Raw genomic sequence first — 19,795 nt, forward strand, 5'->3', positions numbered from 1 at the left:
TAGCACCTAAGTCTGCCAATGCTTCTATTGAACTAAGACTACCCAGAAAACATGGAATTGTGAAACTTCCTGGATCTGATAATTTTTCAGGTATCTTATTCAACAGTACTGCAGAACAATTAGCATTCATAGTAACAGCCGAGAGTTCTTCCATTTTCTTTCTATTCGTGATTAGATCTTTCAGAAATTTAGCATATCTAGGCATTCCTGAAATCACATCAATGAAAGGAAGATTGACATTTATTTGTTTAAACATATCCAAGAATTTAGATTGCTCGGCTTCAAGTCTCTCTTTTCTCATTTTACTCGGGTAAGGAAGTGGTGGTTGGTATGGTTTAACATAAGGTTTAGCCTTAACTGTGTTATTTTCATTAACCTTTTCAACTACCGGTTCTTTTTCCTTATCTTGTTCAGGTTGTGGTTCTTGTGGAGTAGGATTAGCTTCATTAGAAATTACAGGTATTTCAGGTGGTTTAGGTGTCATACCACTTCTTGTGGTAATGGCTTTAGCTGTTTCATTCCGGGGGTTAGCATTTGTATCACTAGGTAGACTTCCCAGTTTTCTTTCACCTATTAACCTTGCTAGGTTGCTCACTTCTTGTTCCAGATTTTGAATAGAAGCTTGTTGATTTCTAAATGCTTGAGCATTTTGTTCATTGGTTTGTTTCTGAGATGTGAAAAATTGAGTTTGAGATTCAACTAGCTTTGTCATCATATCTTCTAAATTCGGCTTTTTATCATCGGTTTGTGGTGGTTTGTTTTGAAAATTAGGTCTTTGCTGATTGTAAGTATTATTGGATACTTGTTGATTACTAGGACCTTGTTGGTTGTTGTATGGAACATTTCGGTTATAATTCTGGTTTTGATTATAAATTGGTCTTGGCGGTTGATAATTATTCTGATAATTATTTCCAGGCCTTTGGTTTATATATATGAAACATTCTCTCTTTGTTCCATTGTTAGTTCATAATGAGACAATCTTTTGTCAAATGTGGTCCTCCACACTGCTCACAACTAATTCGTATTGAGTGTATATCCTCAGTCATCTTTTCCATTCGTCTCTCGACAGCATCTATCTTTGCAGAAATGGAATCTAAGTCATGGCTAGAATCGGCTCTAGCTGCTTTAGATGATCTAACGATATCTTTTTCTTGGTGCCACTCATGTGAGTGGGAAGCAGTGTTATCAATAATTTTATAAGCATCACTTTCCGTTTTCTTCATAATGGAACCACCAGCTGCTATGTCTATGTCTTTCCTTGTAGTGATGTCGCATCCTTGGTAGAATATTTGTACTATTTGACAAGTGTCTAAACCATGTTGCGGAGATCCTCTCAATAACTTTCCAAATCTTGTCCACGTCTCATATAGAGTTTCATTTGGCTTCTGTGTGAACGTAACAATTTCTCCTTGAAGTCTTACGGCTTTAGATGCCGGAAAGAATTGTTTAAGAAATGTTTCAACTAAAACGTCCCATGTATCAATCGCCCCTTCAGGTAACGATTCTAACCAATCTTTGGCTTCTCTCTTTAAAGTCCAGGGAAATAACATGAGATATATCTGTTCATCTTCAACTTCTCTTATTTTAAATAGAGTGCAGATCCTATTAAAGGTACGAAGATGTTCATTTGGATCTTCCTTTGGCGCACCACTAAATTGGCATTGATTAGTCACCATATGTAGAATTTGTCCTTTGATTTCATAATCTGGCGCATTAATGTCATGTTGAGTAATTGCGTGACCTTGGCCAGTGCGTTTAGATCTCATTCGGTCTTCCATACTTAGAGGTTCCAGATTTTCCATGATTGAATTTGTTGAATCTGAATCACTAGAGGATTCTGATTTAATGGTTCGTTCCTCAACAATCTCTGTTTGAATGATTGGTGGTTCCGGAGGAAATATTAGTGGTTCAGGATCTATGAATTGTCCCTGAATATTCTCCGGATTCTCAATTGTGAGGTCGGGTTCAAAAAATGGATTATCAGAAATTTGAATTGGAGTACTTGGTCGACTGGATGACGATTCTAAAGAAAAATCAACGGCGACAATATTTGCTAGATGTCTTGATCGAGTTACAGGTGGTGAACGTACAAAAGGTGGTGAACGTTTTACTCGGTGCATTCACTGAATATCCTATTAGTTTTTAAAAAGAAAGAAAAATTATATAAGTTATCCAATTAATAGACTTTTCTGATTTTGACCACGTTTCGAATAGCCAAAAGATGCAGCAGAGGGGCAGGATTCATTTGGTCTCAATATAATTGAGTAGTATTTGGCTCCAATAACCCGGTCCACGTACAAATCCAACTATTACTACGAACCAGAAAATTTTGATGTCTATCAATTTAACCGCTTAAAATAATTTTTTGTTTGAAATTTAAAGAAATATTAGATAAGAAATAGAGAAAATTCTAAGTCCTAAAAACTAGAATGGCGAGAAATAAGAGAGAAAAAGAGCGCGTCGAAAAATAAAAAGGCGTCGAAAAATAAAAATAAGAAAGTAGCGCGTCTAAACTTAAAAAGGCACTAAAAACTAAAAATTAAAAGTTGCGTCTAAAAATATTAAAGCTTAAAAGAAATACTATATCCCAAATGGCAATATCTTAAAAAGGTACTAAAAACTTAGAACAGCGTCGCAAAATTCTAAAGCACCTAAATCTTAGTCTAAAGAAAAAGCACTTAAGAAATTTTACGGCAAAGCCTAAAAATCTAGAAGTAAAAATAACTATGGCAAAAACTATGACTTAAAACTAAATACGAGCGAAAAATACAAAAATTACGCTAAAACGAATAAAAAGATACAAAATATAAAAAAAATATACTAAAAGTTGTAAAAAGTACAATTTTTAATAAAACTTAATATAACTTAAAAATACAAATTAAATAAAAACTAAAACTAATTAATTTAAAATTAAAACCTAATTAATATTAATATTAATATAATTAAACCCTAATTTCGCATTAAATGAGTACCAGGTTTGACCTGTCAGAGGACCTCCGCGAGTGCGGTATGGTCCAGTTCAAATTCTCCGCGAGTCGCGGAGGGTTCAATTTCAGCTCAGAAGGGTTCGATTTCTATAGGTTCAGTTTTTTTTTTTTTTAAATATAGCGTTGCGCTTTCGGCGTTTATGTTCCCCGGCAGCGGCGCCAAAAATACTTGATGTTATGCGAGGCGTATATGAAATAGCTTATATTTTACTAGGAAATACTATTAAATATGATACAATTTTACACAAGATATTTATTTATTTATAGAAGGAATATACCTAAACCTTGCTACAACACTTATAGACGGTGTACCTAATCGTACAGTAGTGTAGTTTTTAGTAAGTCCGGTTCGTTCCACAGGGAAATCTTTTAAACAAAGCTTAACGCTATATTAGTTTTAATTTATAAAAATACAAATATATATAAGTAATATTATTATTATAAAAGGGGGTTTTTACCGTTTAATGACCGGTTTGTCAATTTTTAAAACTTTAGTCGCAGTTAAAACCTAATGTAAAATATTAAAAATAAAAACAACTTAATTTAAAGCGTAAAGTAAATAACGATAATGAAATTGCGATAAATAAAAGTGCGAGAAAATAAAATTGCGATAATTAAAAAGTACGATAATTAAAAGTGCAATTAAATACAATGACAATAAAAGTGCGATAATTAGAAGTGCAATTAAATATGAAATAAAGGAATTATGCTTATTTAAAATTCCGTAATCATGATGTTCGACTTGTTGATTTTAGTTTATTCCTATGGGTTAATTGTTCTTTGTCCTGGATTATTTAATATGTCCGTCTGGTTTTTGTCCATAACAGTCCATCAGTCATAAATATAAAGCGCGAGTGTCCTCGTCAAATTATCCTTATACCCGAAGTCAAATATTCCAACTAATTGGGGACTTAAACTGTAACAAGGTCTTAATACTATTTTTAATAATTACACCAGGATATCGACTGCGTGTAACCCAAGGTTTTAATACTTTGTTATCAGTTATGCCAAGTGTCCTTGTACATAATTTCACCCCTGTTTTAATAATTCCATAGACTATTAATCTATTCCCGTATCCGGTTAAATGAACGATTATTCTTACATATAAATATCCTGCCCATCGTGTCCGATCGAGTGTATATGGTTATTTATAGGGACGTCCAATTGTAAATCTTTATATTAAAATTAACGTACTATCATTTAGTTAAACAAATATAAAGCCCATTAATAGCCCATAGTCTAATTTCCACAAGTGTCGTTCTTTTGTCCAAACCCCAATTATGGTACAAAGACCAATTACCCAAATTTAAATATTTTGCCCAACATCATGATTACTTCGTTTTAAATAAGCATAATAATAACTTAGCTACGAGATATTAAATTAAAAAGGTTGAACATAACTTACAATGATTAAAAATAGCGTAGCGTTACACGGACATAATTTCGACTTACACCCTTACAACATTCGCTAACATACCCTTATTATTAGAAATTAAAATTAAAATTAAAATTAAAATTAAAATTAAAATATAAATATATATATATATATATCTTACGTATGAATGAAGAAGAAAAAGATGTAAATAATCCGTCGAATTGCATGGCCTTTTATAGGCAGATTACTGTTTTTGTGTGCTCCGCGAGTGCGATGGGTTTTGCCTTTATAAGCTCCGCGAGTGCGGAGCTGTGGAATCCAGCTCACACAAGTTTGGCTCCTAGCTTGCCGACGGATTTTATTATATAAATATAATATAAATATATAATTTATATAATTAATTATATATTATATTATATTTATATACATAATTAATTTGTAACTTTCGGTCCGTTGCGTCGTACGTTGAAAGCTGGTTCATGTCTTGGTTCCGGATTTTCGAACGTCCTTTCGTATAATTTAATATCTTGTACTTTGCGTTTTGCGTCTTGTACTCTTGTAATTTTGAGACGTTTCTCATCAATAATTTGAACCACTTTGATTGTACTTTGTACTTTTGAGCTTTTTGGTCGTTTGCGTCTTCAATTCGTCGAATCTGTCTTTTGTCTTCACCTTTTAATTTTTAAACAAATATTCCCTGTAAATAGGACAACTGCAACTAAAAGCTTGTCTTTCTTGAGGGATAATGCGATGAAATATATGTTCATTTTTAGCATTATCAGTTGAATATACTTATGTTAATATATGTATTTAAGTCTTTCAAAAGTGTATTAATATATCTTAATACAATACATATATATTCATTTTAACATAAGGGTTATTACGTCGTGAAATGTTACATATATATATTGTTTTCGAAACCCTTAAGTTAGTAGTCTCAATTTATATATATAAAACCCATTATTAATATACTTAATGAGATACTTAACTATCATATATTCAAGTTAGATATAATCCATATATCCATATATATACATAAGTATATATTTAATACAAGTTATGACGTTCGTGAATCGTCGAACAAATGGTTGGTCAATTGTTTGTATGAATCATTTCAAAAGTTTTAAAACTTATCAAAATTTATTGCTTATCATGTCGGAATAATGTTATCATATAAAGATTAAGTTTAAATTTTGGTCGGAAATTTTCGGGTCGTCACAGTACCTACCCTTTAAAGAAATTTCGTCCCGAAATTTGATTGGGATCGTCATGGCTGACAATAAGTATGTTTTCATGATGCATAAGAGCTGAAAATTAGAGTTTTATCATCATTGGGTAATATAGATAAATCAATTTGATTTTGTGAAGAGTACGAGTGAAGCTATCGCAAAAGAGTGAAAATGAGTAAATACATGTTCGTCTTATCCGGTGACGTAGCCACGGTTGATTTTTGGAATTCAAGGAATTTTAGAAGAAAATCTTCGAAATCTAAATAAGATTTGATTCTTCGTAATTTAAGGAAATTAGGATCCTCTATGGTTAAATGCGATAATCTGTTTTGATTGCCCTGTCGGATATTTTAGTATAAATCCACCCTCTCATTTCCTTATTTCCACAGCTCATACCTTCTATTCTTCCTCCCTCAATTCATACTTTAAAGCATTCGTCAATATACTCCATCCAGTTCTGATTCTTGATATACTCCTAACTTTCATATCTGTCATTCTTCTTTTTCATCTGCCTCCGGAAGAATCTATTTACTTCTACTATACTCTTGGTTTTCTAGTGTTTTTAGTTTTTCCGTGTCTTTATATTTCTATATACATCGATATACACGGTTTGTAATTTCTGAGTTGTTGTTAGGCTTTATTTCTTCCCTTATATTTCGGAATCCCTGCTTCTGTCTTTCTATAATCATTAACATCCACAAATAATACTTTCTAATATTTGCTGCGATTTATACTCCCATTTCTATTTTGGAGCTTCATGCTTTTGTTTTCTCTTCGCAAGTAATGGTCCAGAATTTGTAGGTATGGAGTTTCGAATGAACAATGACTAATGTTCTAAGAGATAAATTGAAATGGCACGATCTTGATTTGTCAAATTACCAGGATATCCTGGTAAAGACTGAATTATCAAGAAAATATTTTCTTGATATTTTTAGAGGTTTAATAGAATACCAGAGTCATGTAACATGGCATATGATGACGGTATGGTCTGTGAATCGTCATGTCCCATTAGAAACTCAGCATGACTTACTGTAATATAATCACGTTGATCAAGTGTCATTATATTATACTAACTCATGCTTCAGTTCCCAACACTACTTCAAAAACATTCATATTTTACACTCGAAGGTTTCAGTTAAGAATAGTTATGAAAATATCTTCAGAAATATGGAGGATATTTATAATGAAAGATACGATGATATCTTAGAATATTTAAGATAAGTGGATGATGAAGAATATCGTTCGTAAGGGTTTTAGAGTAAAGAGCAAGGTAATTGCTAAGGATTTCAGCAGACACTGAATCATCTTTGTAATCTGTTCACAGTCTCCTTCATAGTTTGCTCAATTCGTTTTTCAGTTCCAAACCTTCTCTTTTTCTGAGCTTTGTCAACACACTATTCTTTATCATCAAACTTTTGACTGTTAAGGTCGTTTATAGTTTTTGCTGCTTCATCAGCATTTTTCCAAAATTCGGAGAACTGGTTCGCGGTTTAGGGTGTTTTTCAGAAACTTCACATTCGAAGTATGTAAGTCTTGGAGATAGACATTATATGTACACATATAACTGTTGGTGTATACATGCTGCGAGATTTCAAAATACTGATTGCTGGTTCCCAGTAATTGGTATGAAAATTCTTGTTACAAGATGCTGATGAGTAAATGATGGGGTTTCGATAAATATAATGACTTTTCGGAAAGTCAAAGATCAGTGAAGTTGTTGGTAAGTTTTTTGCTAATGTGGTGGGACATAAACGGTTCCCCGGTAACGATGGCGAAAGGGCAACGTATATATCAAGGTTATAATAAGGCTGTTTCGACTGAAAAGTTGAAGTTAACTTGCTGGAGCTGTGACAAAACTGTCTATTTTGAAAAGGAATTGAAAAATTATTTTAGCTAATAAATGCCAATGGGTCTGACACGGATACGTGTTAAACTATGACTTTGGTTTCGAGTTTTTTTTTTCAGGTACAAAACTGTGGGTAACATGTGGTTGGATCATCATCTCGATTGTTCATTATTTGAAGTGTCTTCAGGAATTTCGAAGAGTTTGAACACATATCATAATCGTTAATATACATATGATGTTCTAGCACAGTTTTGAAGTCAAAGTATAGTTTTGAAAGATATAAGAATTCTAAGAGTGATGATACCGGCTATGTCTCGAATTGAATTCTGTAATTTCAAAATCAGGATATGTATTTGAACTTGAATGATTTTGATTTCTATGAAAGAATGTATATTGTTGTAAAAGTAGTGAGTATAGTTGCTGATTTGCTGAACCAGAATCGAAGATTGTATAGTGTAAGATGTTAATTGTGAATTTATATATTTCTCGGGTATTACCTACCCGTTAAAAAAATTCACAAATAATGTTTTGTACCATAGAATTTTATTACAGTCTTTATGAAAATATATATATATTTTCTTCAGATGTAATACAGATTTGATGAGTTAATACTAAATTAAGCTCATTTGATCTTAGGCTGGAATTAGAAATGAATAATCACTAACATTAGAGATTTCATGATCTTCACAGAGTATTTCACTACTGTAATTAATACTTCATTATACGCGTTGTTGATTAGTAATGATGTCCACGGTGATTCTTTAACTGTCGGAGCTTGTGATGTTATAGGTGTTGCTAGTGCTGATGATGCTGACGGTACCGACGGTGCTGGTGATGCTAACGGTACTGTTGATGCTGCTGATAGAACAAGTCTAGCTTGTAAATCACGCACCATTCTTGTCGGGGTTTCTATTTTGGTTTATTCATCTGATTTATGGTTAGGGCTAGAATAGATAATCTCTAAGACTTTGGAGATTACATAATCACCGCGGAGTGTTTCTCCAATGAAGTTATGAATTAACACTTCATCGTTTGTTGTTGTTGGTATTCCTTGGTATCTACAGAGCGTATGACATTGGTGCTCTTGGGACAGATTGTAAAGTTGAGGTTTACGATGCGGTTGTGGTTGGGAGTGGTAATGGTACTGTTGGCGATGATGATGGTGGTACTGGTTATGCTGCTGGTGCTGCTGCTGGTGTTTGTAACCATTGCACCATATTCTCCAAAGCCACTACCCGAGCGCGAGGCTCGTTGACTTCTTCTATTACACCGGGGTGATTGTCGGTTCGGACGAGCGGATAAATAAAATCTAGAATTTGGTATAGTATATAATCGTGATGAGATACTCTGGAAATGAGAGATAAAATGGTGTTTCGGACAGGTTCGCCGATAAGTGCTTCAGGTTCTTCGCCAAGAGGGCAATGTGGTGGATGGAAAGGATCGCCTTCTTCTTGTCTCCAATGATTAAAGAGGCTACGAACCCATCCCCAATTCATCCAGAATAGATGATGGCTGATTGGTTGATCCATTCCAGTCACACTGCTTTCGGAGCTTGAGTGGGATTCCATTTCGGATCCGAGGGACTTGAACTAATGACGAATTCCATTTCGTACGATTAGATAAAGGATTTTTCGATATAAAATGATTTTCTGGCTATCGGCTGGTATTCTAATTACATAGAATATCTATATATATAGAACAAAAAGTTTTGTAGATTACGGAGGAATTTACGGAATATGTCAGACAAAGTTTACAGTAACAGATACGCTAAAATATGAATTAGCAGATACGCTAAGATATGAATTTTGTCTATACACTATTCATGCAATCAATGCAATAAGATGTGTCTAGACTAAGAATGATAAGCAGGTAATTTCTGACAAAAATGATGAGCAAAACTTTTGACATGCAGACACCGTCGAAGTCCAGACTCACTAATGCATCATAACGACTATCAGTTAGACACACTAATGCAAACCTGGTTCGCTAAGACCACCACTCTGATACCAACTGAAATGACCCGTTCATATATATTATAAATGATTCACAATAGTTGATTACATCGCGAGGTATTTGACCTCTATATGATACATTTTACAAACATTGCATTCGTTTTTAAAAGACAAACTTTCTTTACATAAAAAATTGATGGCATGCATACCATTTCATATTACATCCAACTATAATTGACTTAATATTAATCTTGATGAACTCAACGACTCGAATGCAACGTCTTTCAAAGTATGTCATGAATGACTCCAAGTAATATCCTTAAAATGAGCTAATGCACAACGGAATATTTCTTTAATACCTCAGAATAAATATGCTTTAAAGTGTCAACCAAAAGGTTGATGAGTTCATTAGTTTATCATAATCAATCATTTCCGTAATAGTAATAGACCACAAGATTTTAGTTTCCATAAATATCCGTACACTCGCAAGTATATAAAAGTATTCTATAAGTTGTTGATCGCTTCGGTAACCATACTTAACAATTAATGTGGCATATTCCCTTTATTATGAAATCTCCCTACACTGTACCAAGTGTAGTAAAAATGAAGTACTATGCAACCGTTTACGATACTAGAGCGACTAGCCCGGTTGAGGTTGTCAAACCTGATAGATCTATCAATAGGATTCACGCTTACATGCTCTTACAACATGTAAATATTAGTTACCAAGCTATTAGGGAAAAATATGCAAAGTGGTACAACTCAACGTAGAATATGTTTCTAGTACTTGTGTCCATTTCGTAAAACAGTTATAAAACAGTGCATGTATTCTCAGCCCAAAAATATATATAAAAAGGGAGTAATGAAACTCACAATACTGTATTTCGTAGCAATTATGTATATGACGGCACTAAACAAGTGCAGGGTTTGTCTCGGATTCACGAACCTATATCAATTATATATATTAAATAATATTATTAACATATAATATTGATAAAACAAGTTTATATATTAATTATATAATATTTTTACTTGTTTAAGTAAGTAATTAGTTGTTAGTCTTATTTTAAATCTTATATAGATATAGATTTCCTGATTTTAAATAGTCAACTCCCGATAGATATATCTCATAGTGTGTTCGACTTCTATAGGTGTAAGAGCCATCATTGGAAAGGTATTTGAGTCCTATAACCAGCCATAATCGGCATATGTTCTGAATCGGAGTATAGTTAGTTAAAATTTCATTTTGTCACAGGTGCGTAAATCTGTCCGCACAGTTCAATAATTCGTCATAGGAACAGTCCGTAGGCTATGAAAAATAGCTAAACTCAATATTTTTAATTTTCCTTCTATATTTTAGTTATTAACATATACACTAACAGGTGTTATCAAGGAAAATAGCCCAGGTCTTAGTTAGCACAGTTTTCTAGTTAGATTGATACAACATTAATCTTAGCCAAATCTTTCGGTTCATAAATTATTTGTTACTACATGGTTTTTAATGAATCAAGTTGCTGGAGATTCCTTAATATGTTGTGTTTTCAAAAAATATTCGAAAAGTTTTGGTTTCATAGTCGAAGTTAGGCTTATGCCCTTAACTTGTAACGGTGGACAGATTCAGATAAAATCTGTCATCAGTCAACTAATGAATTTTTGAAAAATACTTTCACTTCGTCTAAAATCATGAAAAAATTACAGAAATCTTGATTCATATATATTAACATATATCCAGAGTTATATGCTCTAAAACAAAGTTTAAGATAGCTTTTAAATTCGTGTGTCAAAACAGTTTTCACGAACCGAAAGAGACCAATTGTTGTATATTAAGTTCTAAGGTGTTATACATATATACAAGTTATAAATTCTTATAATAACTTAATATAATGTCATAATACATATAAATAAGTGTTTTTAAAGTCAAGTTAGTAAGGTTACATTAGTTTATAAACATGCTTGGTTTTCACCAAAACAAGTTCTAGTTTTTACAAGTTTTATATAGAGTAGGAATTTAACAAGAGTTTTAAGAAGTATTCTACCTTGATTTTAAAGCTAGATGATGAGGAAAATGCTTGGTGATTATCTAGTATGAAGATAGAAGTATTTTGAGAGAGTAATTTAGAGTAAAGAATGAGAAAATGGAATAGAAAAATGGGGTGGTACATATGGACGAATTTTAAGTTAATAATGGAGTCATATGTTGCCAAAATGGTTAGTAAACTTGTGAGTTTTTGTCTCATGACTCATTAACAAGACAAAAGATGTTAGGATCCAAAAATGGGGCTGCTAAGGAGTATATTTTTCAATAGTTATACATCTATAAGCTGCGTATTAGACGGGTAAAAATACCGTAAAAATACGAATAGAATTCATGAGGAAATAGAATGCGAATACGAGTATAGCTATATTTGTTGAATATACTTATGTTAATATATGTATTTAAGTCTTTCAAAAGTGTATTAATACATCTTAATACAATACATATATATTCATTTTAACATAAGGGTTATTACGTCGTGAAATGTTACATATATATATATATATATATTGTTTTCGAAACCTTTAAGTTAGTAGTTTCAATTTATATATATAAAACTCATTATTAATATACTTAATGAGAGAAATGTGATCAAGTGAGAATGTTCTCATTTATATAAATGCTGAGAACTAATCTAGACCATCAATGCTTTTGATCAATGGTTAGAAATTTTAAGAGTATTTAAAATTAAAAATAAAGAAAAAGGGCATATGTGGAAAATTGCACCCTTAAACATCTCATCCACTTTGTATCCTATAACCACCTATCTCTCTCTCTCTAAATTGTGGTATGAAATTCACGACGTATTTAGCATAATTCCCGGAACTCTCATTTAATTTTAATGGAGTTCCATATACAATATCAAAATATTCCTTATTTTTTGCATGTATCGCTAACCGTTAAAATCTTTTCCTATACATTCATGCGGGCAAAGTGGCATGATTTATAACAGAGAAGTAAGTTTGGATGCAAGTAATTTTATGCTCTGGTGATCCATAAATATAAGTGTTAAATAGTATCGATTGATGCATCGTTATTATTATTAAATCGAATCGATGTATCCACGTACTGGGTAATTTTATAAAAATAGAAAAGACTTATTTTTTGGGCATCCTTCTCTTTTATATTTGTAAACACAGAAGCAATAGACGAGCACATTTTTTTTTAATTATATTTGTAAACACAGAAGCAATAGACGAGCACATTTTTTTTTTAACGGCCACGAGTACATTAACTGATTGAATATTACTCCGTATAGATCTGTTTAACATACAAAATAGTGAAAATACCCATTGGATGTATTTTTATGAATTAACAAAAGTAATCCTTCATCCAACCGGCCTGTGTTTTCGTCCGGATCGTCGCGAGTAAAAGGGATGCATCACGATGGTAATTGAAAAAGATCAACAGGGGAGATTTTGAATCCTAACTGGTAGTTAATTCGTTAAAGGGATGCTAAATAACTTTTTTAAGATGAACGATGGATGCATACCGATCATAATTAATGAACAAGCCATATACGTAGCATTTGTTAAAAATGGGCTGTTGATCTTAAAAGTGTACATAGAAATTATGAATGCAACGTGAATATATGAAAATTAATAAATTATATGAGTTTAAGCCTAAGAAATAGGATTGTAAAAATTACATTTATACCCATGTTCTCATTTTATATATTTATGAGAACATTCTCATGGGAATGCTACCCCTTAATGAGATACTTAACTATCATATATTCAAGTTAGATATAATCCATATATCCATATATATATACATAAGTATATATTTAATACAAGTTATGACGCTCGTGAATCGTCGAACAAATGGTTGGTCAATTGTTTGTATGAAACTCATTTCAAAAGTTTTAAAACTTATCAAAATTTATTGCTTATCATGTCGGAATAATGTTATCATATAAAGATTAAGTTTAAATTTTGATCGAAAATTTCCGGGTCGTCACAAATTTAATCATCAATTAACACATATTCATAACTAACAAAACTTGATTGCAACTTAATCATCTTTTGACACAAAATTGACTACAAAACTCACTTAGCCAATTTATATCACAATAAAGTTATGATTTGCAACTAATTACATTTAGACTCCAAGATTAAAACTCATTACATATACCTTAAACATTAACTAACCCGTCTAGTAACATCACTAGCCCCAAAATCATCCTTAGCTCAACCTAATTTAGCAAAACCCCAAAGAAATCAAATCATACAAGTCAGTGTTTCTTACCAAAAACATGAATAGATATGGGGATTATGTAAAATAGTTGTAGATAAGCCTTCCTTATGGCTTCTGTTTTCTATTGCTCAGGATTTGATCAACCTCTATAAACCCTAGATGTTCATTACTTTAACTCCCGTTCTTTCTTTTTGTTTGTTTTTAGGTAGCAATGAAAAGTAAAGTATGGAAACTTAAAGACTCCAGCTATTTATATTCGAAACCACCCATATTACCCTTCATATTTCAAAAAGTAAAAACTAATCCTTGCTATTCTAAAGCAGTGCGCGACGCGCACAACAATGGTGCGCCTCGTTGACTCGTGCTAAAAAAACATGGGCTGTTACACGCCACTGGCGGGCACCCTTTACTCGTTTAATTAAATGATCAAGTAATAAAAAAAGTAATTATAATGATTTTATTGTTAAATATTCATATTGATTTATAACACATACGCTAAATATTCACTTACCTTGCATTCTTGCTCGAAACCTATCATCATTTTGATATAAACGAAAAATCGTTGCGACACCTGATAGTGATCCGCAAGCAGAAGCTCAGGTGTCTGGCAGGCTCATTCGTACGAAGGTTACCAATCCATTATAAAGACTAGTGGCCCATGGCCCATTAATAAAGAAGAAGTTTATAAAATCTATTATTATTTCGAGTATGTTTGCATAATAAGAATTGGTAATTGCAAGTGGATGGAAGGGGTCAACAAGTGATCCCCAAGTTTCGCATGCAGCTGCCTCATTCCATGTTTTCATGCAGTGGCGGAACCACGTTGACATCAGTGGTGGCACGTGTCACTAGTGGCTGTGGTTTGGCAGTTGCATATTACTCTTGTGTCTTTAGTCATTTGTGGGTTTCAATTCATTTTTTTCAAGCCAATGGAGGTATAATGAAATTATGGAGATATGGAGATATATGTATGGTGTGTATATACATAGAAAGAATATGCAAATTTTTATCCACTCATTAAAATATTCATAGAAAGTGGTGGGGCCCACTCTAAAATGAGTGTTCACATTTAGTTTTTTGACTTTTAAAATGATAATACATTCGTCCCATTATAAACGTCAATATTTGACTTTCATAGTATTTTTATATTAACTTTCACAGTACATATTTTTATTTGTGTTATATAATATTTGATAAAATTTATTTATATGAATGAATTGGGTTTATAATGCAGTTTATTTATACAAATTTTATCCAATGGTAACACAAATCAAAAATTTATATAGTCAAAGTTGATGAATAAAAATTTTGAAAGTCAAATATGAACACTTACAGAGAGGTCTACTACTAACGCACACAATAGATGTAGTGCAACACCGACAAGATTCTACACCTACACTTTAAATAACGTATTTCTTCATATTTTTTCATTAACTTGTATTTTAATCTATTTTTATTTAACGTTTTATTTTATGCGCCCACTAACTTGAAACTCTAGCTTCTCTCCTGTTTTTATGCAAGTTCCTTTTTTTTTTTTTAAAGATCAAAGAATATTATAAAAACCACGAAAGATTTACAAATATAGGCTGCTCGAATTGGAGCACCTTGACCACGAGGCTGTACAAGCACGAGCGTTACAACGACATAGAAAACAAAACATCACTCGAATAGATACAATTACAGGGCAATTACATGAGATGATTATATGACGGAAAAGCTCTCGGTGGGAAAAAAACCCTTTGTATCAATCGTTTCTCCAAACGGCTAGTGAACTTGGGAATCAAGCCAACAAACTAGACACGCACAGTGTTGAAGAACCAACGACAAAGTTCATGACTAGCTTATTATTTTATCACCATTTGAAGAAATAAAATAGACATAGAGTGAAAAAAACCCGCCTTAGCCAATACCGACTTTAGCTTATTTATGCAAGTTCCTTTGGTTTCTTCCCTAGTATAAATTTGTAAGCTTGCATTATTAATGGATATATGAGAAAATTTGCCAAGTAACCCTTTTACAAATCTTATTTCTTTTGGAGTTTCGAATATATTACTATCAACACCCCAACTAAGGACTATGTTAGAAAAAAAGTACTCACAGTAGGACCTTTTAAAAGAAAAAATTAAGAGATTGATCTTTAAAATTTATTAGAAATTAGAAAATCTGTGAACAATTAAAATAATAATAATAAAAAAGTACTCACAGTAGGACCTTTTTTTTTTTTTTTTTAGCAAAAAAACAGAAATTAAATATAAAATTTTCACGAAAAAGTGAAAATTAAAGGAGCTACATCAAATCTCACTCTCTCAATACTTTCTAGCCCACTAGGCAAATACAAAACATTGATAAACATAAAATATAACGGGCCATAAACTATCATACAACACTAGCCCACAAATTGAGAAACACTAGAAAATTGTTAAAATTTGAAGGAAGTGTAATCTTCTACCATTTTCCAAACATATAACTGAAGGCTTGTGCACACTTTGGCATGAGCTAGCCATTAAAAAACTTTTGCTTGATCACTGATTGTTGCTAACCAAATCATTCAAAAAATTGCCGGCACGATAAGAGACCATGATTTCGATGCTTAAAACTCATACCATGAAATCGATTGATCGAGAGCAACCAAATAATCTTGTCTTCAAAACCCGGGACAAAAACTATATACACTAAAAGGCCATCCACATTTGCAATTGAAGCACCCATGTCCGTCAATGTTCCGTTTCGTGTAGACAAGGTTGGAGAATTCGGATCTCGGAGAGATCTCTTTTGGACTTTTTTTTAGGGAGATCTCGGCATCTCGGAATAATCTCGGGAAGATCTCGGACGTTGACTTACGTTGACTTTATAATTTTTTTTAATAAAAATATACATAAAAACATAAATATATGTATATTTACATACGTTTTTACGAGATTTCATGAAAATATGCGAGAAATGAGCGAGAAAATCTTAGAAATTACGAATTTTATAAGAAAATCTTACAAATTAGCAAGAAAATCAGAGAAATCGTGGCTTTGACTAAGTTTGACCCCGTTGACCGAGAAATCTCGGGAGATGAACATCTCGTCTCGGTTGCCTTCTAAAAAAGAGATCTCGGGGGAGATCTCGGGAGATATACAACACTGCGTGTAGACGATGCACGAAAGAGTGATGAAATTAAACTCTTAAATTTAAAACCCCCTCAAAAAATGCCTTTCCAAGAACACTATAAGCCAATACGTTTTCTATCTTCATTTGTTGAATTGTAAAAAATTGAATTTGAAATTTAGGGGATGATTCTTACACACACTTTTTTGATCCTCACACACTTATTTTAACCTTTTACTCTTCTAATAATACTCAATTGGTGTGTGAGGATTTTACTCTTCTAATAATACTCAATTGGTGTGTGAGGATCAAAAACGTGTGTGTGAGAATTATCCCCTTTGAAATTTGGACCGTAGGAGAGGTAGATAAGATAATAATTAATTTCATTAGGAAAAAGGGTGGACCCCAACGAAAACATTGAAGTCCCATCCTATCAAACTAGCTTACATATTCATTGGTCCATTTTTATATAATCCAAAAATGGGCCTCACTAAATAAAATCTTAAAATACCATATCTAACCAAGATCCATAGAGTCTAATAAAAAGATCTTAGGTTAAAACTTAATAGGAGCCAAAGAGCTAGGGGCATTTTGGACCACCTTCTTTGGTCTTCCAATTGTTGTAGCAAGGGCAAACTTGTTTATTACCATAATACCCCGGTGGTACACAAAGACATTTTGCACAGCATTTCTGACAGAAAAACATGCATGGTTTGTGGTATTGCGTCCTGCTACATCTTCTGATGCACTGCCCGGGGCATTCTGGTCATAAAGAATAAGAATAAAGTTAGTACATTTACCATTCTACCCCTTGACTAAATGTATCTATCAATCACGAAAAGGAACAGTATTAAAGTTGAATTGTGACCGGTTTTCAAAGAGTAATATTGACCGTCAAACATGAGAGCAAGAAAAAACTGACGCACTACTCATGGCAAACATATTACTGTTACTCCGATTTATTTAAAATAGAAAAATACATGAAATGAAATCTACTATAAAAAAGGTAGTTTTATGTAGAAAAAAACCCACCTAAGTCAGCTAAAAAATATAAATATATATCTTTAGAAATTAAATAGGTACGGAGTACAATACTAGTATTACATTTTATCTTCATTTTTGATTGATGAAAAATATGCATAGATAAGTCTGAAACGAAAGATACGATAAATTCCATTGTGTAATGGATATTATATACGAAGTATTATACTTCCATCAATCTACTATCTACAATTTTTTTTCAAAGTTTTTCTTTTTGTTTGTCAATTTTTAATGTAAATATTTTTAATTTTATTTATGTTGTATAATATTTGATGAAAATTATAATCCGTACGCGTGAAACAAATTTAAAACTCAAATCAATTCATATAATTTCTATCAAATATCCGTATTATATAAACAAATTAAAAAAATATTCATAGTAAAGAATTTAAAGTCACACTTACGTTAGATAGAGTGATTATTTATTACTATAAAATAAGTAAAACAAACACTCACGCGAGCTTTTTAAATTTCCAGCACCATAGCCATGGTGATGTCCTCTTTTCGCCAAAACCTAACATTTGGAATCAAATATTAATATTAATTTATATTAATTAAAAAATATATATACGGAGTTAAACTTGGGGGGAAATGAATCCTGTATTCCTGTATAAATAAATATAATAATAAAATAATATAATAAATCAATTAATGAGAAAAGCATATATTATATTATATTATATTATATTATATACTGTGTATTACAGAGAAGATATAAAAAAAAAGCACGTTTAATGCTTAATGAGAAAAGCATATACGGAGTACTTTACTTACCCTAAATATATTATAATCAATGTATTAATAATGCTTAACAGTATGCGTCTCCATTTTTGGAAGAAAAATATTTTTATTTCTAGGCAATAAATCATAATTAATTAATTAATTAATTTAATTAATAATCAATCACACCTTCACGTTCCTAAAACCTAAATCAAACCATTGGCAATTTAGGATATTTTTTTAAAAAAAACATGCAACTTTCATTAAAAAGAGAATAATAAACCTGAATTGAACACTCGAAAGCACAATGTATTTGTGTGTAATTAATTAAGAATTTAATTTAAAAATTAGTAAACTTACAGTAAGCTGAAACATGGAGAGTGCAAGCAGAGTCAAAAGTAAGAACGGCAAGAACTTAGCCATGATGTTTTTAGGTTAATGTGTTTGATGAGAAGTTATTGGGTGTGTAAATAGGAGTACATTTATAGAAGACAAAGTAAAACTACACAGTTGGAAACGTTATACTGGGCTTTGATAGGGTGTATGCCGGCCCATATTTGGATCACGTGAGATGTTAAATCTTGGTGATGGGAAATGACACCAGACATGTAAAGGTTTAACTTCTCACATTACCATATCTATCTCCTTTCAAATTTAAACAACAATAATTCCATAATCTGAAAGAATTAGATCTCATTACCATTATCATTAAAATCTTCCTTTTTTTACGAACACAACAGTACTAACCTCATTTTTATCTGACACTTGACGTGTCGCATGTAATTACGAGTTAGGAGTTAGATAGCGATGTTAGAAATTTGGGGCTAGAGTTATAGAATAAGATCATCAGATTGTTCCTTGAATCATGTAATCACTTTTCTAATCAACTATTTCGACCCTATTATTCTCGGGTTAGACAAAATCTTAATTGTGATAAGACAAATAATTATTTGTATTTGTCGTCTAGGCTAAAATATAACAAATACAACAATTGTAGATTGTATATTCTGGAGGTAGAGTATTGAAAGTTTGTTACATTGATCAAAATCTGTAACATTTCTCCAAGATATGGAGTCATTTATTTATAATATTCAAAAAGGTGCAATCCAAGTGTCTAGTAATGGTCATAATTTAATGACACAACTCTTGGCAATGGACACTATTGAAATTGTACATTTATATCCAACCATCGAATAGCATCCCAAAAAGTCCAAGTGAAATGTCCCGTTCTTATTGATTAAAAACGTTCCATATTAATTGATTTCGTTGCGAGGTTTTGACCTCTATATGAGACGTTTTTCAAAGACTGCATTCATTTTTA

At 32.0% G+C, this 19,795-nt stretch overlaps 1 protein-coding gene across 1 annotated transcript; it reads right to left on the minus strand.

Moving 5' to 3' along the window:
* Nucleotides 1–17,079: 17,079 nt before the first annotated feature.
* On the minus strand, nt 17,080–18,952 carry LOC139858192 (gibberellin-regulated protein 6-like). The gene is made up of 3 exons (XM_071847045.1): nt 18,835–18,952; nt 18,211–18,268; nt 17,080–17,475 (listed from the first exon to the last, which is right to left on the minus strand). The coding sequence occupies exons 1-3, from the start codon at nt 18,895–18,897 to the stop codon at nt 17,294–17,296; spliced, it is 303 nt and encodes a 100-aa protein (XP_071703146.1). The 5' UTR covers nt 18,898–18,952; the 3' UTR covers nt 17,080–17,293.
* Between the last annotated feature and the right edge of the window lie 843 nt (nt 18,953–19,795).

Source organism: Rutidosis leptorrhynchoides, chromosome 7 (assembly GCF_046630445.1).
Source record: "Rutidosis leptorrhynchoides isolate AG116_Rl617_1_P2 chromosome 7, CSIRO_AGI_Rlap_v1, whole genome shotgun sequence".
Lineage (NCBI taxonomy): Eukaryota > Viridiplantae > Streptophyta > Magnoliopsida > Asterales > Asteraceae > Rutidosis > Rutidosis leptorrhynchoides.

What these genes read in the sequence shown, in the direction of transcription:
- LOC139858192 (XM_071847045.1), bottom strand. Translation starts at nt 18,897, where the DNA reads ATGGCTAAGTTCTTGCCGTTCTTACTTTTGACTCTGCTTGCACTCTCC. An exon ending in TCTCCATGTTTCAGCTTACT is followed by an intron (nt 18,269 to 18,834) that starts GTAAGTTTACTA and finishes TCCAAATGTTAG; the next exon opens with GTTTTGGCGAAAAGAGGACA. An exon ending in TGGAAATTTAAAAAGCTCGC is followed by an intron (nt 17,476 to 18,210) that starts GTGAGTGTTTGT and finishes CTTTATGACCAG; the next exon opens with AATGCCCCGGGCAGTGCATC.